Source organism: Lissotriton vulgaris, chromosome 5 (genome assembly GCF_964263255.1).
Source record: "Lissotriton vulgaris chromosome 5, aLisVul1.2, whole genome shotgun sequence".
In the NCBI taxonomy this organism is placed as follows: Eukaryota; Metazoa; Chordata; class Amphibia; order Caudata; family Salamandridae; genus Lissotriton; species Lissotriton vulgaris.
In genome coordinates, this window is record NC_141693.1 from 1,277,222,471 (window position 1) to 1,277,243,781 (window position 21,311).

Sequence of the window (21,311 nt, forward strand, 5' to 3'; positions counted from 1 at the left end):
GGTGTCCCTCAAGGCTCATCCCTTAGTCCGACACTGTTTAACATCTATGTGTCGGACCTAGCTAAGACCATCAAAGCTCACGGGATGAGCCTGACCTCGTACGCTGATGACACCCAACTAGTGCTGGCGATCAAGGGGGACGGAGAGCAAGTAGCCGAAAAATTTAAGAAAGGGCTCCTAGATATAGGAGACTGGATGGAAACCAATTGTTTAAAGCTGAACTCAGAGAAAACTGAGGTGCTGGTCTTCGGCCCTTTGTCTCCAGCCTGGTCCACCAGATGGTGGCCAGAGACCTTTGGTACCCCCCCCACACCGACCTCGAAGGTCAGGAATCTGGGGGTTATCTTCGACGATGGTTTGAACTTTATGGATCACGCCAATAAGACAGCATCCACAGCGCACTTAAAATTAAAAATGATTCGTAAAATTCGTCCATTCCTACCCGAACCTGCGATTAAGACACTGGTCTCGGCTCTTGTCCTTTCATCTTTGGACTACTGTAATGGTTTATTTCTTAATGCGCAATCTCGAGTCATCACTAAACTTCAAACAATACAGAATGCAGCAGCCCGTCTCATCACCGGCAAAACAAAGTTTGAACCTATTGCCCAAAACATAAAAGACCTGCACTGGCTGACTGTACAAAAAAGGATCCTCTTCAAGGCTCTCTGTATAGTCTTTAAATCAGTTAACAACCAAGGACCACATTTCCTGAGAGACAAACTTCAATTTTACAAACCGACAAGAGCTTTACGCTCTGCCACTCTCAATCAATTGTCTGTTCCACGCACCAAAACAGTGTCCTGGGGAGACCGTCGCTTCCTTGTGGCTGCCCCCAGATTTTGGAACACCTTGCCTCTCAACATCAGACGGAGTGTTACGCTGTTTCAGTTTCGTAAACTCCTGAAAACCTGGCTGTTCTCTCATTAACCATGCTTAACTGTTACACTGATCATTCTTTTTTTTCCTGCCTACTCTTTCTTCCCTCCCTTTCAATAATGGTTTTAGCGCCTTGACGCCTAAGGGTATAAGTAGCGCTTTATAAGTGTCAAAAATAAATAAATAAATAAATAAATAAAAATATCCTATATTGCATGGGACCACTGTTGTTTTTGTAATACAAATACTGATAACATAACATCTTCTTTAAATGGAAAATATTTCCCTTCTCTTACAGGCCTTTGAAAATAGTTTTTTCCTGACAGTTGACATAGGTTTATTGCAATTAAAACTGGATTTATGTGAATTGTGATGTGCAGGTAAGTATGTAAAAGGCACTAAAAATAGTTATAACTCTGGTGCTCACCTGAATAACATGGACCTGTTCCCTGAGGTGCCTCATTATGCTTTGGTGTTTCTCCTGGTGCTTCCCAGCCACCTTGAGCTACTGATTTTAGAGCAATTGGTTCCTCTGAAGGGGAATACTAGAGGACTAAGGGAAAATACCTTGGGTACCCTCAGAAATGATGAATTAACAGGGCACTCAATAATGGAATCAATAACCTCTCAGCAAATTTCCCCAGTAACTCCTTAGTTTCCCATGGAGTTTTAGACTGAGATTTTGCCTGCTTGGAGCAAGCAAAGTGCCATGTGAAGCACACCAGGTCAGCAGTACATTCTCAAACCTTTTAATTCAGATGGGACCACAAATTGTGTTAACAGTACCTTCGGCATTACAGTGCACTCATAAAAGAGCCCTGGGTGTCAGTTTTGAGTGAGGAGTGATCTGCCTACCTAACAGAGATTTGGCATTCATAAAGGACATCTTAATGTGCAACGGAACCCTGATTCTGCTTGTGTGAAAATGGATGAGATTTTGCATGCTCACTGATTCACAAGCTGGAAAAAGTTCTGCAAAATTGGTGTTCTAGCTTTTAAATTTGTGTTGGTAAAAGGGTTACTGTGTTTGGTAATTATGCTTATATCTGAAGAGTTGTAGACCTCTTACTGTGCCTTAACCCCTGCATCACTAGTGGTTTAGCTAGAGCTTTTGCCGCCTAGGGCGGTCCCCGAGCTTGCCGCCCAGTGACGGCTGATGCAGGTAAGAGCAGGGAGAGGGAGTCTACAGACAATGATGAGGGAAAAGAAAACATTTTAAAAGAGATTACCACTTAACTTGTGCTTGCCAAAGTTGCTCTCCTCACGTGAAGTGCCATCCGCCCCTCGCCTTCCGGGTAGACTGCCCCCCACTACTCATCCCTTCTAGCTACGCCACTGTGTATCACAATCCATATTCAAAGAGGGAAATCCCTGGACTTGCACTAAGTGAAACTCTACTTCACGTTAACGTGGTGTTGACAATGGGGTTCAAGGTTCTTACTATGGTTCTATTGATGCTTTACAGGGCTTCAACTCAGCGAAGGATTACCTTGCTGTTCATGGGCCTGAAGAGGACACTATTGAACAGTTCTGGAGGATGGCTTGGGAACATAACGTCCACACTATTGTCACTCTGGTGCCTTTCGGCGAGAATGACGAGGTGAGTTTTAAGGGCCTAACTGATAAACTGCAATGGACATTGGGTAGTGTGTTTTTGGGAGATCGATTTGAACCTGGTGTTGCATAAAGACTTGATTGGATAGGAAGCACTCTTATGCTTTTATAAGAACAGAATTACATTGAAACACAATCACGTTTCTCAGTCTCAATGTAGTAGAACCGCTTTGTGGAGCCTCTAAGTAAGTTTAGTAGTATTACGTGACGTCAAGACCACTAAAAAGCTGCATAGAATGTGTTTAGTACATTGGTAGCCAGAAACTCAAGATCATGATTCTCTAGGAGTGCAGAGATGGAAATGCCCAGCCCTTTGCATTATTGTCTAGTGAATGATACTCGGTCAGAGGACTGGATTTAGTTTTGGTTGCTCTCCCGCAGCAGTATATTTTGAACTGTTATGTTGCCAGAAATCCTCTGAAATACCCCATCCCTCCAGAAACCATACAAATATCTGCCCTCTCACAGACAGGCTGGTTCATTTGTTGGAAGTGTATCAGAGTAGCACAGAGCTGCATTCCTGGATGGGACACAGATCTTCCCTCAGTCTCTGAAGATGCTTCCGACTTGCCTTTGTGAGGCTCGATCACAGTTTTCCAGAAGGCTGGATAACCAGCATCTGAACATCACACTAGACCTCCCGGAAACCCCTTGACATGTTCCATTCTTTCAATGTTACCTCCTCAGTGAATGCTGGAGTGCTTTAAAGTATCCATAAAGGTGCAGAACGTTCATTTTGGAGATATTTTTGATTTCCCATCAAATAGTATAGTCTTTAGAATCATTCAGTGTCTGCTGAAGGTTTAATTGCTCTGATCAACAAAACTGTTATTGGAGACATAGAAACTCCTCGTGATATAACCTCATATATGTAACCATGATTTTAGACAAGGAAAATCAATGTGGTTTGCTTTCTCCTCCTAACGTTTTATATGCAAAAGTAGTTATCGAGTTGCATGTGGTAGTATACCTTATTACCTCTTTCCAGCAATGACACTCCCTTTATTCTCTAACACTCTCACCATAAGGAAATCCAATGGGAGCCATTTCACACATTCACTCCGCACTACCATTTGTGTTCTGACAGGAGATGTGAATCTTTAAATAGTCTGTGCTCAGCCTCAGAAATACTCACGTCATGTATGATTACTCTGTGATCTACTTGGTCTTCATGCTCATCACTTGGATACTCATGCTGATTATGAGAAGAAATTGAAGATCCTATAATTGAGATAAAAGTGAATTATCTGTAACAGCAGCAGTGCCTTCAAGGTATCTTCCATGGACTAGCAAGGCAATTTCGCTATGGTTCATCATTGTATTGTATTGTAGGTGTACTTATATAGCGCGGTCCTGTCGCCCCAAGGGCATCCTGGCGCTTGAGATCCGGTCAACAACACTTCCACTGCTCAGACATCCTTAGGGAACAGATGCATTTCTAGGACTTTCCTAAACGGGAAGTAGTCCCTTTGACTTCTCAAAGGGAGTGGCAGGGAGTTCCAGAGTTTGGCCGCTGCGACGCTAAACGAGCGGCCACCCATCCTTACTCTCTGGAACCTCGGAACCACAAGCAATTGTGCCGAAGAAGAGCGAAGGGACCGCGAGGCAGAGTACCAAGCAAACATATTCTGCAGTGGCACTGGGCCCTGTCGATGTACCGCCTTAAACACTAGGCACGCCGCTTTATACAATACACGCAAGTGCACCGGCAACCAGTGTAGGTCCCTTAAGGCTAAGGTGGAGGAGCTACATGCATGAGTGAGAACCAGGCATGCTCCCATCTACTGAATATGCATGAACCGTGATTTGTGAAGGACTGCCTATAATTACACAAGTATTCTTTTAGTATGGGGCGGGTCCATTTTTTTTCAGGATCACAGGAATTTGACTCCTTCATTGTGCAGTGCACATTTGTGTTGTTGTTTCGAGAGGCTAGATTCATGTTTCTCCAAAAACGTTTGGTATCCACTTTTGGGACTTATAAGGCCTATAAGAAAGTCATGAAAGCCTGTCACTTTCTATTCCTTTTCTTGAAATAGACTAGGGAGTCTCGAAGATGGGCATTTATAATGTATCCTTGAAAGTTACCCAGAACTAGAAGTGGAGGTATAATTTAATTAATTTAGGTGAGGATCTTTAAATGTCACTGGCACAATTGTGACCTCGTTAGACTGTGACTTTGCCCTGACTCAGTAAACTGATTCACCATGTGATTTCCAGGCCATATTCTGTCTCCTTGTCTCTTTTTGGCCTGTTTTTTTCTGGTTACTTCTAGAAGTAGTTGCTATTGCAGTGTGCAAGGTATCTTTTGTGGGACACAACAGCACAGTAAGAACTTACCAATGGTGGGGATCATAAAGTTGACGTGCCGCAGTTCCTCACCATCTTTTACAAGGCTGTCTCTGTCAATCCCAGCTTCCCGAGTGTTGGCCCGTGGATGCCAGTCCGATCTTCAGTGGGAGTGTGACTGTTCATCTTGCGGCAATGAAGAGCATGATGGGTTGGAAGTGCACACATCTCAAGATAAAGCATGTGAGTATATACGTCTCAGGACAAGATAGGAACAGGGGCGATTGGGTTCAAGTGTATCCTACTTCGGGTGGAGCCCGAAATGGAAAACAATCTCTGGGATCCATTCAGATTGCAGATGTAGCAGTCATAGTAAACCTGGGGTTTGCCAATGCATATTTGTTATTTTTCCAAAATTTACAACCAAGTAAATTGGCACATTTAAATTATCTTAGTGACTTGGGTTGGAACTTGTTGTAGGCATCTCTTTGTATCCAGCAACGTTCTATAAATTTCATGGTTATATGGTTTAGGTGATTAATGCAGCTCTGTAATTTATTGAATGTATTTCTCAGATTTGAATTGTCTTAAAATAACCGTAAAATAGCTACCTGCTGTCAAGCATTGCTTGAAACCTATAGGTAGCGGGATTGCATTCCCTGTATTATAGCTCAGAGGGTCAATGTATCTGTTGCCGACATCATTGTGACTGTGCCAGTCATAAGGTCAAGTTTTGGTAGAATAGCTCACGTGTTGTGTGCCTGTGCAAATGGTTGCATGAAACCTGCAGGTAATATAGCCGAATGCTGACAGTCGTCAACTCAGTCAATCATTCTTCTTATGTTGATAACATTGATTTCATGTGTTTGGGAGGAATACATATGTATTATAAAAGTCTGAAAATTAATGTTCGTATTATTTACAATGTAAATTATCGCTATAGTGTAATATCTGCAAGTAGACCTGAATACCTTGGATAGATACAGAAGTTGAGAAAGTTAACAGTTTCTTAGTTTGTCTCTTTGCCATCTTGTTAAGTTAAAAGCAGAATATATCTTGGTTTCCCTGGTGGGTTTCAGAGTCTGAAAGCCAAGTGCAAGTGGACAGTTGTGCTGCTATTGACTCACAATGCCTGTTCACATCTACAACACTATCTTTTTTTACATAAAGAATTTGGTGCTGACAGGAACGGTGCTAAAGGGGCTGGTGGGGGTTGGTAAGAGCCTCTATTCTCTCATTCCTTCTGTATAATATTTTGTTGCTTTCAGAATTAAAACCATCCTTTAAACTGACAAAACAATACCATGATACCAATACAACATGGCCATGATACCAACATCATAATTCACTAACAATTATAAAACACCCACCCCTCATAATACAACTATAGTAGCAAACCTAATTTGAGTGTTGTACCTAGGCGTCAACAATTGGCATACAACGTTTATAAATACCTAACCAGCCCTCCTTTAGAATCAAATCCCAAAAAGTATATTGGAGGTTCAAAACAGGTACCGCTATGTTCCGTGCAATACCCAGAAGACGATCAAGATGAGGATTTTCCTCCTGCATTCTGCTCCGCCACACTGCCGAAGCAGCTTACTCTGAGAACCCTGAATCCTAACAATGATCCAGGAGTAAACAAGTAGTACTCCTGGCTTACTGCTGAAATGTATTAGTAAGCAAAGAGGAATACAAAAGTAAGGCACTCCTACTCGTACAACAATATTGTTGAATTGGGGCATGAATGTGCAATGCTGCTTCCGCATGTGCCCCATTTAAGGGGAAGATGCACGAAAATGTGGAAATTGCCTATTATCTTTGTATACATAATTCACCATTCCTGTGAGTTATTAGTCAACTATATTACCCTGAATCGGGTCCCCCTCATACCAGTCCATAATGAGGTGAAGCAGCCCGCACTTCTTCCACTCAAATTCGGTTTCTGTTTTTATGTCTAATAAGCACATCAGGGCTCCTTCCACTGTCAAGCATCCTGTCAATCGCAAGAAGACCAACAAGCATTTACAATGCAATAGGTCTCGCATTAATTAAGTTTGAGCTATTGACATTGCTAAATATTTCAACACCAATTGCAACAAAAGTCCATAAATTGTAGACCAAAAAAATTTGTATTTATTTTTGTTGCAATGGTGGCATGCTGTGCTTTAAATGAATATGTTTAAAACTAAAGTGCGCCATACTGCTATTGTTACAATAATTAATTGTGGATGTGTTAACAATTGATGTGTGCACTGATGGCTGGTGGTGTGTGTGTCTGTAGAAATTGTGCACTGATGAATGTTAGAAGGGGCGATCCCAGAGCCCAGGTTATGTCTACCCGACTCCTCCGTGACCCACCTCTACCACCAATAATGCCGAGCCTTATGAGGGATCTCCACCGGGGAAGACCTCAGGTAGCGAATCGTACACACGAGGACCACACCACACTTATGAACAGACACAACACCGAAGGATGAGTTATCATCTTCTTTATAATCACGAGGAAAAGTAATATCACACTTATGTACAATGATCGAGGGATCGCAGAGATTCTCATGTCTTTAGGGAGGGGGTAGCGGGACAGTCTTAGTTTTGTAGGCCAGTACGTAGCGTACCCTGCGCACAGCTCTCAATCCTCGAGCCGGGGGGTTACGGAAGGTGATAGTCGCACTGGTGATCCCACTCACTTGAGGATGATTCTCTCGGGTTGGTGACTTCGATAGTCCAGCCAGACTAGATTGTTCCTCGAGCCCCGAAAACGTCAGCAGGGCTCGCTCTGGAGGAAGTTCAGGAGGAGCCGCGACAACGTCAGCAAGGCTCAGAAGGTTCGGTAGATGTCTTTAAGATTCAAGCTTGAGCCGCGAAGAGGTCAGCAGGGCTCCGATGGTTCAGTTCCAAGAACGAGCCGCGACAGCGTCAGCAGGGCTCAAAGAGTTCACGAGGTTCAGTTCAGCCACGATCAGATCAGCAGGGCTTCCTTGTCCAAGATACAACTGCCCGCTAGTTCAGGGGCGCCCCTTGATATAGTCCAGGGACCCTTTGATGTCCGGACTCTCGCAGGCGGAGGTCTGAGGCTGTGGGGGCGGTCCGTGGAGTGGGTGAGGTCCGGCAGTTGGTCCTTTGATCCCTTTGAGGATGCGTCTGGGAATTCCCAGACGCCCAGCAGGTCTGGAGCCAGCACTCGGGGAGGACAGAGGTGCAATCGAAACTGGCCCTCAGGGGGGAGGCCAGAGGTGTGATCGAAACCAGTCTCTCAGGGGAGGCCGGAGGTGCCATCGAAACTCTCACTCTCTCTAGGGTAGCCCTCACCCTCCCAACGGGGCTGGCGCGTCTGGAGCCTATGCTGCGCTGGGGCTGGGGTCATGCTAGGCCCACAGCATCAGGGATCTCAGGAAGGGAAAATGGCTGCCGATGGGCCTATGGGGCCTTGCGGGTTTGGGGTACGCGGGCTGGAAGGGTGGCCGGGGACAGGCTGATGCTGTCCATGGGCGTTGGGTCAGACATGGGCAGGGCAGCTAGGGGTTTCTAGGTAGGGAGCTGGCTAACAGGGAGCTGAGTCGCGGGGGGAACCACGTCACGAGGCCGGGTCCAACAGCTGGTAGTGTGTGTGCCTGGTGGAAGTGGGCACTGCCGGCTGGTGGTGTGTGTGCCTGGTGGAAGCGTGCACTGACGGCTGATGGTGTGTGTGCACCTAGTAAAAGCGTGCCCTGACTGCTGGTGGTGTGTGTCTGATGAATGCGTGCACTGATGGCTCTTGGTGTGTGTGTGTGCTTGGTGAAATCGTGCACTGATGGCTGGTGGTGTGTGTGCCTGGTGAAAGCGTGCACATATGGCTGGTGGTGTGTGTCTGATGAATGCGTGCACTGATGGCTGGTTGTGTGTGTGTGCCTGGTGAAAGCATGTGCCTTGTGAAAGCGTGCACTGACGGCTGGTGGTGTGTGTGTGCCTGGTGAAAGCATGCACTGACGGCTGGTGGTGTGTGTGTGTGTGCCTGGAGAAAGCGTGCACTGACGGCTGGTGGTGTGTGTGTGCCTGGTGAAAGCATGCACTGACGGCTGGTGGTGTGTGTGTACCTGGTGAAAACGTGCACTGACATCTGGTAGTGTGTCCTGTGAAAGCGTGAACTGATGGCAGGTGGTGTTTGTGCCCGGTGAAAGCGTGCACGGATGACTGATGGTGTCTGTTGTACTTGGTGAACGATGGTTCTGTGTGTGGTTGTGTGTGTGTGTGGTTGTGTGTGTGTGTGGTTGTGTGTGTGTGTGGTTGTGTGTGTGTGTGTGTGTGTGTGGTTGTGTGTGTGTGTGGTTGTAGGTGTGGTTGTAGGTGTGGTTGTAGGTGTGGTTGTGTGTGTGTGGTTGTGTGTGTGTGGTTGTGTGTGTGGTTGTGTGTGTGTGTTGTGTGTTGTGTGTTGTGGTTGTGTGTGTGGTGGTGTTTGTGGTTGTGTGTGTGTGTGTGTCTGGTTGTGTGTGTGTGTGTGTGTGGGGCGGGTGAGGGTACAGATAAGTGTAATGTTGTCAGCTCTGAGGAGCACACAGTTTATGCTCCTATTCTGAAGCATGTGGTTCAAGACTCCCTGCTCTCCCTTTACGGTCGGTCTGAGTTATACCTTGCACTGCTGTTAAGCCTCAATAAATCCCAGGCACACTTCCGCTTTGCATCTATCGCCACTGGGAAGAAGCAGTGTACCAGTACATTGATTAGTCGGCAGCTGATGGAGACACTCCTGTGAAATCTAAAGCATTTAATAAAATAACCTTCATGTTGGCTCTTAAATTGACCCTCACATATCCTCAAATGACCTTCACGTGAGATAATAAAGTGACCCTCCGGTGAGACCCGAGAGTTAGCCTCTTGAGAAGGGTGAGACGTCAAAAGAAACTGCTGTGACATGTCGAGGAGCCACCTAAATTACCCAACTGTATTTACAAAAACTACCGAAATGTGAGAAAATAGATACAAAAAAAGTCATGTGCGAGACCCTGACATGCCGCCCCTACGCTAGACGATTACAAAAGTATGCACATGCCTATTTCTGAGCTTTTAAACTCTCTTGACATAGAAATAGTGGTCTAACTAGAACATTATATCTAGGACCACTGGGATTATGTGGCAGTGATGGACCAAAGTATGCCACTAAATTATATGGCAAGAAAAGGCAAATTATGCGGCATAATGCAACACATTTTGTTATATTACTTAACTATTTTGGGTTTTTTACGCACAGTAACACCATCTGGGCAAAGATTTTATTAGCAGTACCTGTTTAACATCCAAATGCACCAATAAACAAATGAAAGATAACTAGTCAACTATTGTAAAAGGTCTTCCACTGCACTTGAACTCATCGTCAAGCTTTAATGAAGCTTTAGTGAGCTAGAAGCATGCAGCGCTAGGAGAAAGCAGCTGTGTGCAGAGTAAGGCGCTACGGGAGATAGATGTACGGAGAAGGAGAAGAGACGCCATGTGCGCAGATCCATCAGGAAGAAAGCGAGGACTCGTGGCATCACCTTACAGTACACTCTTCGTTTAATACCGTCCACATCAGCAGAGCAGAGGCTTGTACAGAGGTCCTGGCAGGCTCGGCGCAGCTCCCTGAATACTGGAGGGGAGGGAGAGATGCCTGGCTCTGGCTCAGCCCGAGGTCCTGTTGGCACCTCGAGCCCATGACAAGCTGAGCCTCCATGTAGCATTGCCTGCCCCTCTGCCCTTACCCCAGGATGCGGTGTAATGGCCAGACCTGCTGACTTTAGAACTGGGAATCGGGTTTGAGTCACGGAGTCACTCGACATCCTATAGTTCTAGACAAATAAGCTAATATTCCCAAGACAATAAAAATGAATGTGATCTTGTGTAAGGTAGAAGAAGTGTGGCTCACTGGTTAGAGGAGGCAGACCTGGAAGCAGAGGTCAGCCCGGGACCAGGGTTCAATTCCCGGCTCGGCGGGGTCTTGAGTCCTAAAATGTCCATGGACTCGACAATTCTCGCTCCGGTGCCTACTCGATTCACGGGTTCACACTCTGCGACTCTGGGCAATAGCTTGCTTAATCTCCACAACGGCCCCTCGCGGCGGGATGCCTGGCTTTCACCTTGCGGATACCCTGCAGGAGTTATCTCACCGGGGAATACCAGGACGGGTAACCTAAGCAAGCGCTTAGAAACTGCTCGGTGATTTGCGCTATATAAATTCCTGTACATTTACATTTACATTTAACTGGAATGAATGACGCCCCTTAACAGGAGACACGCCCATCCAAAACCTGGCCTCTCTGAAGAGAGCACGCAGCATTGCTCAGCTATGTGAAGGGGCGCAAAGCGCTGAAGGAGGTTACAATGAGTTGAGAAGGGGTGAAGGGTGAAATAACTTGCAATACCACCTACCATCGTCCTGCCCTAACAGCCCCACATAACGCCTTAATTTGCTAAAATGTGAGGGACAGTACAGCAGCAAAAAGTGGATTGAAAGGATAATGCCAGCAGCGAAGGGTAATGTAATAAAGGGAGTGGCTTAAATAACTTGCAAAAAAAAATTGTGCTTAGCTTAGTGTGCTGCCCCACTTGTATTTTGGCTGTTTCTGTCATTGCATCCAGATATATGATATAACAAGGAACAGCATACTGACAATAAGTCGGGTCTATTGGCTTTGTCAATTGTTGTTAGTTGCATGAGATAAATAAGCAGCAACGATGGCTTGGGCTATAGTATGCAGCAGGGTTGGGTATAAAAAAAAAAAAGGCCAAATTATGCAGTATAATGCAGCACATTTGGGTGCATGGGGGGACTTAACAGGCGCAAGCTGCAGAAAGATAGTTGGAACACAAGTCACTTGGGGGACATTATCTGGCCTGTAGTCACATCACACAGCTGATGTACACCCATCCAATACCTGGCCTCGCTGAAGAGAGCACGCAGAGATGGTCAGCTATGTGCGAGTGTGTGAAGGGGTACACGGCGCTGAAGGAGGTTACAATGGGTTGAGAGGAGGTGAAGGGTGAAATAACCTGCAATACCACCTACCATCGTTATGCCCTAACAGCCCCACATAACGCCTTAATTTGCTAAAATGTGAGGGACAGTACAGCAGCAAAAAGTGGATTGAAAGGATAACGCCAGCAGCGAAGGGTAATGTAATAAAGGGAGTTACTTATCTCACCAACGACAGTATTTGATAAAGCCTTGCAATGATCTGCTGGACAACAAGCTCTGGCATTGCGTGGAGGAGGGCAGGGGAGTGGATTCCGGATCAAAAGCAGCTGGGGTGTTGTCTGTAAACAACAGGCTCTCTGCATTGTGTGGCGGGGCGGGGGAGCGGATTCCATTGAAGTGTGAGTGCGGAGAGAGGCTCACAGGCTGCCAAATTGTGTTCAATGTGCACACACCTGCACACATGCCCTGTAGGCAATCCACCTGCTTCAGAGCAATTTTGAATGCCCCTTACATAAGTCTTGCTGAGAACGCATGTACATTAACTCAGCGAGAACTAAAAAGGAGGTGCTGAAGAAATGCTCACTTGGAGGGAGGCGCCCAGTCTGAGACAAGGGGGATCTGATTCGGAGTAAGGTTTACTAGTTAGTAATGGTGTCATTACCCACTCATCGGTCCCATTTGGCCCAGTTCATAATCAAATGAGGAGTTCACAGGACCCCAAAACTAAATTAGTTCTGCACAGACTGTTGATGCATATCAAGGTATATTATCAGCAAGTTACTTCATTGCTGCCTTGACAAAATTTGAACGAAAATTATTAGAAGTTTCATCCAATGCATCCAAGCTGTAGTTTCCACAACTGAAATGTAAGGTTGTATGCTGATGTAGCTGCTGTATATATTTCATGCATGGGCACTCCTCTGCCCATGAAGCCGAGACAGATCTGGTATCTAATCCTTGGATCTAGTATGAGGCAGTTTCCCCAATTGACTTATAAGACTGCAACATTGTCTGCTGAATCCACCTAATCCGACTGAACAAGGCCATTTTATTTACCCTATTAATGTTTCAGATCAAAATAAAGAAGATTTTGAGACTCTAGATTCATTTATATGTTGCAAAAAAAGTCAAATAGTTCTCCCAACATCAATGGAGGACAAATCTTGCTGTATCTCATCCCCTTGAAGTATTGTAAGTTTTATTTCCTGCTGAAGATGACATTCATAGTATTGAATTCATGGTATTGAATGTGGGCTGCGGTCCTGTCTGGTAGAATCTTAAATTAGGGGTACCACACGCCTAATTCCCCCATTGTTCTGGTTGATGGAACTGCCAACAAGAAGGCAGTTTTTGCTGTTAACCTTATCATCTGTATAGTTTCTAAATGCTCAAATTCTTCACCCTTTAGCTCTCCTAAGACAGTTGGCAAATCTCAAAATGAGATCCTTGATGAAGAAAGTGGTTTTCCATACTCAAACACTCTTTAGTAATTTGCACACAAGAGGGGTCAGATCTCTCCAGCCCCCTAAATGCTTGTGGCTGCTCACTTAAAGTGCTAGAGTTGAGGGAGTGTAATTTTTAAGAAACCCCTCACTTAGAAATTCCAAAATTTGGTAACGATCCACTGAGGCAGAATTTAAGGATTTAGTGGACCACCATTTTGAGAATGAGCTCCAATGTTTTTTGTAAGCGGCCCAAGTAGAATCTTTTCTAGAAAGTTGGATCTCTTTTGCAACCTGGCATATTAACCTAATCTGAGTTTCAGTCTCTAAGCCATTTGCCTCAGATGTCATAACTGACTTAGATGCAACTCCCGAAATTGATGGGGAGATGGACTTATCGGCAATCTAAAGAATGTGCCCTCGTACTGGCTCATCAAAACGGAGAACCATGGGCATCTCTTCTGAAAGGATGTCACTGATAATCTCTACCCCCGAGTCTTCTGCAGCACCCTTGGGAGGAAAGGAGTTGGGACTGAAAGTGTAGAGATGACCTTGTGGCGAAAGGAATCAAGAAAGCATCCAATCTACAAGCCATGGACAATTGATCTCTGTACAAAAATTGGAAGCATTGTGTTCTGTTGAGATGCAAACCTATCTATCCAAGGATTCCCAAATAGGTTACATATATTTTGAAACCGTGGAATCGCTAGGTGGAATATAACTGAAGAAGGCAGATTGTGACTCAGGCTGTCTTCATGAAAATTCAGTGCTCCTTGAATGTAAACAGCTCTGTGGGATAATTGGTGACTTTCTGTCCATAAACAAACTGGAGTTGCTAGTCATTTTAACTGGGAATTCTTGGTTCCCTCCTTGCTGATTCAGATAACAGCATGCAACATGATTGTCTCTACCAAAAATCAGACTCTTCCCCTTCCACCGAGGCTGAAAAAAACTGAACTGTTTTCTGAACTGCAGCCAATTCTCTCCTTGTGCCTTGCATTCCCAGTCCTCTAAGGTGGCACCCCATGCCCACAAACTTGCACCTGTAGTCAACTGAAGTGGAAGGGTGAATCTGAAAGGAAATCCCCCTTCTACAAGTTGGGAGTGTGAAACTTGGATTTTGAGCTCTCTCCAAAGCCTCTAGACGTTCTGCCTTGTAATGTCTCAAAGCTGAATCCCAAATATTCAAAGGGTGATTCGCCAGGGGCGTCGGGTGGAAATGAGACCACGGGACCACTGCTGTCCTTGAGGCCAACAGCCCCTGGTTCCTCAACTAACTCTTCACCAATGCTGATGGGTGAGAGCACTCAAAGCCTCTGTTGTGGCTCAGACCTGTCCCCAGAGAGGAATACTGAACCTGTCTGTGCATTTAATACTCCTCCTATGAACTGTCTGACTTGGACAGTCGTCAACAGAGATTTGAGGGTGTTCTATTTGAAGCCTAGGTAGTGAATGTCTGCTATCATAATCACAGCCTCTTGAGCCTTAAAGAGAGAGGAAGCACAGATGTTCTAGTCATTGAGTTAGTTGAAGAAAGAAAATCCCCTAAATTGCAGAATCTCAAATACTGGAACTAACACTTAGGGAAGGTTCTTGGAGATGATCACAATCACAAATGATGCTTGGAATTGAAAATCCTGCCCTTCCATTGTAAACATTAAATAGGGTTGGCTGTCAGGGTGTATAGGGACATGAAAATAGGTGTCCTCTAAATCCAGGTTCACCAAATAGTCGCCTTCTTTGATCGGAGTGATAAGGGCCTGTAGCGTGAGCATTCAAAATTGTTTGAGACAGACCCATTTGTTTCATGCCTTTATGTTCAGTACTGGATGAAAAGTTCCATTTGCTTTTTTTTCCACACCAAAAATGAGCAGTCATGGTGTGTTTATGTGTCATGGTCAATCCGGTCGACTGTCTCAGCGGTGAAGAGAGTTGTCAGGGCTTGGGGGTAGAGGGAATGACACACAGTGCAGAGAGCTATCTCGTCCTCTTGTTGCTCCTGATTGTATCAGGGATGATGTCTCGATTTGAACCCTCATCAGTCAGATAAATGGCACCTGGGAGGCAAACTGTTTAACAAACAGCTGATGTTCCACAACTTTGAAGGAAAGCATCTCCTTCTCAGAAAGTTAAAAAAATTCCCACAGATTGTGCTTTGATTAGTGGGTGTTTTTTTTTTTCACCTGTTATGTTGACTTCAAATTGTCCTTCTGTTTTAAACTGGATTGGGTTTGGATGTGATAGGTGATAATTATTGTGTGATATAAGTGCTCTTTCTCCATTTTCAGGGCAATTTGCCTCGAGACATATGATGGATAAACAGGGGCATATTGAACTATTTTGAATGTGTGGAAATGGTTGAGGTGCAATACATTGCCCTCTGTCTTAGACGAGTGACCTTAACCTTCACTGGCATCCACACTGGGAGAATGCCTTGCTGTGGGCAAGGGAATCCAACATCGGTCCACGAAGGGTGGTTATGTGTCAGTGTTTCAGGGTAACAACTGACCATGTAAATGAGTCGATGAAATTTCTTATATATAAATCTGTTATATGTAAATATTCCTACACATGACCTGGATTGGCACTTCTGGACCTACTTTGGACATCCGTGGTGTAGACTGTTGGTGCAGTCCAACCATAATAGAACTCCTGCAATTCACAGATCATGACCCGTTGCAGAACACATAGATATGGAAATATTTTCTTTAGTGTCATGCGGTAAAACAAAACATGATTGACCACTGCTGCAGATGTGGGGCCATATGCATTTCAGCACTGCTCATCAGTATCAGATTTGTTTTACCACTGCTGTAGTGTTAACCTGGGTTCCCTGCGTCAGAGAGGTCTTGGGGTGGTAGAAGAGGACTCCTCTATCTCCAGTGGCTCAGTGTTCTCCTGATTCTTGACTATGGATCTGCTGTTGTGCACATTATTCAACCATCTCCACTGTTACCACTATGAGAAAACGTCTGCCAGTTTTTCAGACAATGGTATTCTTTGATGGCGGAAAAAGTGGTTACGTGAAATCAGTTTGTTTTCATCCAAAGCTCAGTAATGCTCTATACAAAGTAGGAACGTGATAGGTGAATCTCACTTTCTGAAGAAAGCCCTCCCTGGCCTCTGTATATTTGTCACAAATGAATTGGGAAACATTTATACTTTCTTCCAATTTTGTGTCCGCCAGGAGAAGAAGACAAAGGAGAGACTGATCCACCGCTTCCATTTCCCACTGTGGAATGACGAGGATGAGCCGAATGGTGAATCCATCATCAAGTTCCTAGTTGCGCTCCGGCAGAGTGCACCGGGCAGGAAGAGATCAGCTCCCTTGCTGATTCACTGCAGGTGAGGCTCCATCGAATTGTTATTTACATATGCTTCTAGATACAATAATTTTTGGGGGATTATGGGGGACAAACTGCCGGTACTGCCCATCCACCCCACTTCAAACTGCCCGTAACCTCACATGTAACTGGGACCAAGACCCATAAGGTACTCTAACCAAATGTCTCTCTTTCAAATTGATCTACGCTTGTTACATTTGTTTAAATGTTGTTTCAAACCTACTGTTGAAAGTTTAAGGCTATCTAAATGTGAAGCGCTCTGATACCCTAACCCGGTCATGTCAGCACTATATAAAACACTGAATAAATAATTTAAATAAAAAAAACAAATGAATTAATACGCCTGTTTTTTGTTCTAGTGCTGGAGTGGGCCAGATGGGCATTGTCCTGGCTCTGGACTATCTGCTGCACCAGGCAAAGACTGAAAAGAGTGTGGATGTATATGGTGTCACCCTAAGGATCGCCAAGAGCTGCTGCTTCATGACTCCCACACTGGTAAGGGTTGGGGGGCTTTGCATGAATGTGAGGGGGTATGTCTTGGGCACTTGCAGAGGACTTTGCTTAAGAGTGTGATCCCAACAGACTCTGTTGTGACTGCTTGTGAAAGTTGTCAATTAAATAAGGGATTGGGGTGTCAGACAGAAAGCATGACTGAGCACTGCTTACAAAATTAGGGCACGTGATCCTCACCATGCTCTATTCTGGTAATATAGAATCTTTTCTAAATGTGCTCAACAGTGTTACAGAATTAGTGTCTATCAGCTCTACTCACATGTTTGTGTCTAATACATTGCCTTTGGCCAGATCTGTATTCCACCTGGGTCTATATTTCTTCTTGAAAAATGTATTAATCTATCGCAAAGATTAGATTCCAATACCCATCCACTATCTCAAGAAACCGAACAGAGCTGTCTACATAAAGAAATCTTTAAGTTTGTTTCAGATGTATTATAGATCCTATGTGTGCATTTGCTCAGACCTGTGCAGTACTAAACTTTAAATCATACACACCAATACTTTCTAATTTGAAAAAAAAAAAACATGACATGGACACTGCACAGAGGTTGTAAGAAAGTGGATTATTATTTGAGGTAAGTTGTTGCCCACTTCAAGGAATAATAACTATCGTAGCAGGGTGAACCCCACAAGTCACTAAAGTAATATGAACCCAATCCCCTAGTAGCAGTGGCACAGAGCAGACAGGCTTACCATAGGTTATTATGTAAAGTAGTTATCTAGAACCAAAACAGTAGGCCAGTCAAAACAGCAAACCATAAAATTCCCAAACTCAATTAAAACAATTGAGTAGATTTTAATGAACAAATTACACCAACATGATGAAATTCCAATAATGGGACCTCAGATGTCCATTTTTTAAAGTTTTATGTGAAAGTAGCGCCAAAAAGCATTAACAGCCAATAATAAACTTTGTTTGAGGTAGACCAGGCCCTAAGCTCGCATTGAGGCCAGACATAATGAATTTGGAGGTCACCTACACGAAGCAGGATGTCAGCAAAGGATTTTACCTGCAGGCTTAGTCAGCAAAATGGAAGTCTGAATCTCTCAGCATGGCAAGGCAACAGCCTGGATCCAAGAAGATCTAACTGAATTTGGAAAGGCATTGAGCAAGGGCCCACTAAGCCTGAGATTTTATCAGGATAAGCTCAGAGCAATAAAAGTCAAATTCCAAGCTCAAGTCATACTCTCATTAGACTGATACTTTCAGCATCTTCACCTAGTCTAGATCTCTACCTTAGGACTTAGTCACTGAAATATAGCTCAGATTTCTCATTTAGGCAAGGTAGCAGATTGTGTATGAAAACCACTCTACAGGGCTGGATACCTTGTTGTTGAGGTCCTACTGAAACTAATGTGCTGCTGTGGTAAAGCTCTAAGTAGGATGAACCTCTTTCTTCAGCCTGGTGAGGTTGTGTCTTCACCGGATCAGCTTTGTGGATTTTTTAGACCTGGCATCCTTGGCGTGTGTGTCCTTGTCTTTTTTGCTTCTGATCTCATGTTTTTGTCTGTGTGCTGTATTTCGTTTTTGATGGTTTTAAAACTCTGGACACTTTTCCTCTGCTGACCAGTGCTAAAGTGCAAGTGCTCCCTGTGTAAAATGTATCTGTAATAAGTTTATCCGTTATTGTCATATTTGATTCACTAGTAAGTCCCTAGTAAAGTGCACCAGTTGTGCCCAGGGCCTGTAAACCAAATGCTACTAGTGGGCCTGCAGCACTTACTGTGCCACCCACACGAGTAGCCCTGCAAACAGATTTCATACATGCCACTGCAGTGTCTGTGTGGACAGTTTTAAACGTCCATGTCGACGTGGCAAATTAAATCACTTGATACCTTCCCTTTTAGTACTTGTAAGGCACCCTTAAGGTAGGCCCAAGGTAGCCCTATGAGCGAGGTGCAGTGTATGTGAAAGGTAGGACATGTACTGGTGTGTTTTACATGCTGTGATAGTGAAATACTGCTAATTTTGTTTTTCACTATTGCAAGGACTATTTCTCCCACAGATTATCTTTTGAGCTTCCTTATAACATCTTAAAAGTGTAATTTCTAATTGAGAACAGATCGAGTTTTGGTCTCTGAGCTCTTAATTTAAAAATTCATATTTTAGTGACGTTTTTATTTTTATTTTTTTGTTTGAAAATGCTACTTTTAGAAAGTAGTCATTTTCTTGGTTTATCATTCTGTGCCTTTGCCTGTCTGTGGAATCCATGTCTGGGTTTGTTTGGCAGTTAGGCTGTCTGTGAATTCACTTGAGATAGTCACACACAGAGAGCTGAAGTGTGCCCTGCATATCCTGATGGCCCATCACCAGGCTGATGAGCCTTCCTGAGCTAGATTGGTGGGAGGAGTTATCACTGACATCTGAATAGGGCTGTGTCTGTCCTCACACAAAGCTGTATCCACCTCCCTGTAGTGTGTCTTGAGGCAGGTCAGGGAAAGGCAGGGCCTTATGCACTACAGAGACTTGTCTTTGAAGTTTGCCCACTTCAAAGGCAGAAACTGGTATAAGTACTGGAGCTATGACACCATAACTTCAGAAAACTTCTGGACAAGATGAAATGCTGCAAAGATCATCGGAATGCTGTAGGATGGACTGACACTCTGCTGGTTGTTTTGTTGTGCTGGACTGCTGCTTGTTGCTTCTGTCTTGGGCAGTGAAACACTGGTCATTGCTTTCTATAACCCTTCTTCCAATGGACTCCAAGGGGGTTGTGTGTGCTTGCCTCTTGTTAAGAAGTCTCAGGTTCATCAAAAACCTGAACTGCAGCTCCTGAAATCTTCTGCTGAAAGTTCTCAATCAATCAATCAGGGAATTGTAAGCATGCTACTCAACCGTGAGTGTCTCAAGGTGCTGGGGGCGGGGTGTATGCTGCTCCATTCAGCCGAAGACCCAGGTCTTGAGGGTATTCCAGAAGGAGGTCAGGGAGGGGGCGCGTCTTATGTCTGCCGGTAGCTCATTCCAGGTCTAGGCTGCGATGGGGGAGAACGATCTTCCGCCTGATCTGGCTCTGTGGATACGCGTGGTTTCTGCCAGTGTGAGGTTGGATGATCGCAGGTTTCTTTTGGGAATGTGGAAGTTTATTCTGTGCTTGAGGTATTTGGGTCCGTTGTTGTGCAGGCATTTGTAAGCGTGAGTGAGGATTTTGAAGGTGACTCTCTTCTCCACAGCCAGCCAGTGGAGTCCCCGCAGGTGTTGGTTGATGTGTTCATGCCGGGATATGCCGAGGACGAGTCTGGCCTTGGTGTTCTGTATTGTTTACAGTTTGCGGAGTATGGATTTTTTTTTAAATGTCTTTATTCACAGCTGTATCATCAAAACAGTAACAGAATGAAAATATCTTCTGCAGTACATCAGCTGGTATTTTCTATTTTTTCCCCCTCTATAACCACAACAGCCCACTTTGTCATGTTGGTTCGTAAACGAGGAGTCATCAACTATACAGGTGTTCTAACTACAGTGTGTAACACATCTCAACCACTCGTCTGTATTTGTATTCGGTATTACCGTGGGGTCTTAACAATAGGTTAACACAACATCCCCACCACATCCTCCCTCCTCCCCCATACATTCCCCTGAGTATGGATTTGTTGATGCCGTCGTAGAGTGTGTTGCCATAGTCGAGTCTGCTGGTGATGAGTGGGTGACTGTTTTCCTTGATTCAGGGGGGGGGGGGTCATTTGAAGGTCTTTCGGAGGATGCTGAGGGTGATGGTGTTGACTTGTCGGTTCATAGTGAGTGATGAATCAAGTACAATGATGAGGTTCTTGGCATGGTCTGAGGGGATAGGTGGGATTCCGAGAGTGGTGAGCCATCAGGTGTTGTTCCATGCTGAAGGGGTGGTTCCCAGGACGAGGACTTCTGTCTCCTCCGCGTTGAGTTTTAGGCAGCTGTTGGTCATCCAGATGGCCACTTCTTGCATTCCTCTCTGGAAGTTCTGACCTGGCAAGGGGTGCCAAATTCAGTTCCTGGGCCTTTGTAGGTGGCTTGGCTGCTACGTGCCAAGAGAATCCATGCATCGACTCGCAGCACCTGTTTTTCCAATGCTGTGTGGTTGAAAAACCAACACTTCTCCACTGTGCGGCTTAAGAATCGATATGGCGCCTGCTGTGTGGCTGAAAGATCACTGCAACCTGAGTCCCGAGCACTGCATCACTGACGTCCGTGGCGATCAACACATCACCTGCTTCCCAGCTGTGAAATCGACGCAGCGCCTGTTCTGCCACTGCATGGACACAGCGCATCTGGATTTTTGACGCATCGTACCTGGGCGCCAAGTTCTTCATTGACTTTTCCCC

At 44.9% G+C, this 21,311-nt stretch overlaps 1 protein-coding gene across 1 annotated transcript in view; it reads left to right on the forward strand.

The window, feature by feature from the left end:
* The window catches only part of LOC147712454 (receptor-type tyrosine-protein phosphatase V-like), a 558,680-nt gene that overhangs the window by 494,090 nt on the left and 43,279 nt on the right, over positions 1 to 21,311 (forward strand). The window contains exons 42-45 of the mRNA XM_086923127.1: positions 2,345 to 2,479; positions 4,909 to 5,025; positions 16,340 to 16,497; positions 16,856 to 16,991. Of these exons, the coding sequence (XP_086779253.1) occupies positions 2,345 to 2,479; positions 4,909 to 5,025; positions 16,340 to 16,497; positions 16,856 to 16,991 (546 nt within the window). The remainder of the gene's footprint in view (positions 1 to 2,344; positions 2,480 to 4,908; positions 5,026 to 16,339; positions 16,498 to 16,855; positions 16,992 to 21,311) is intronic.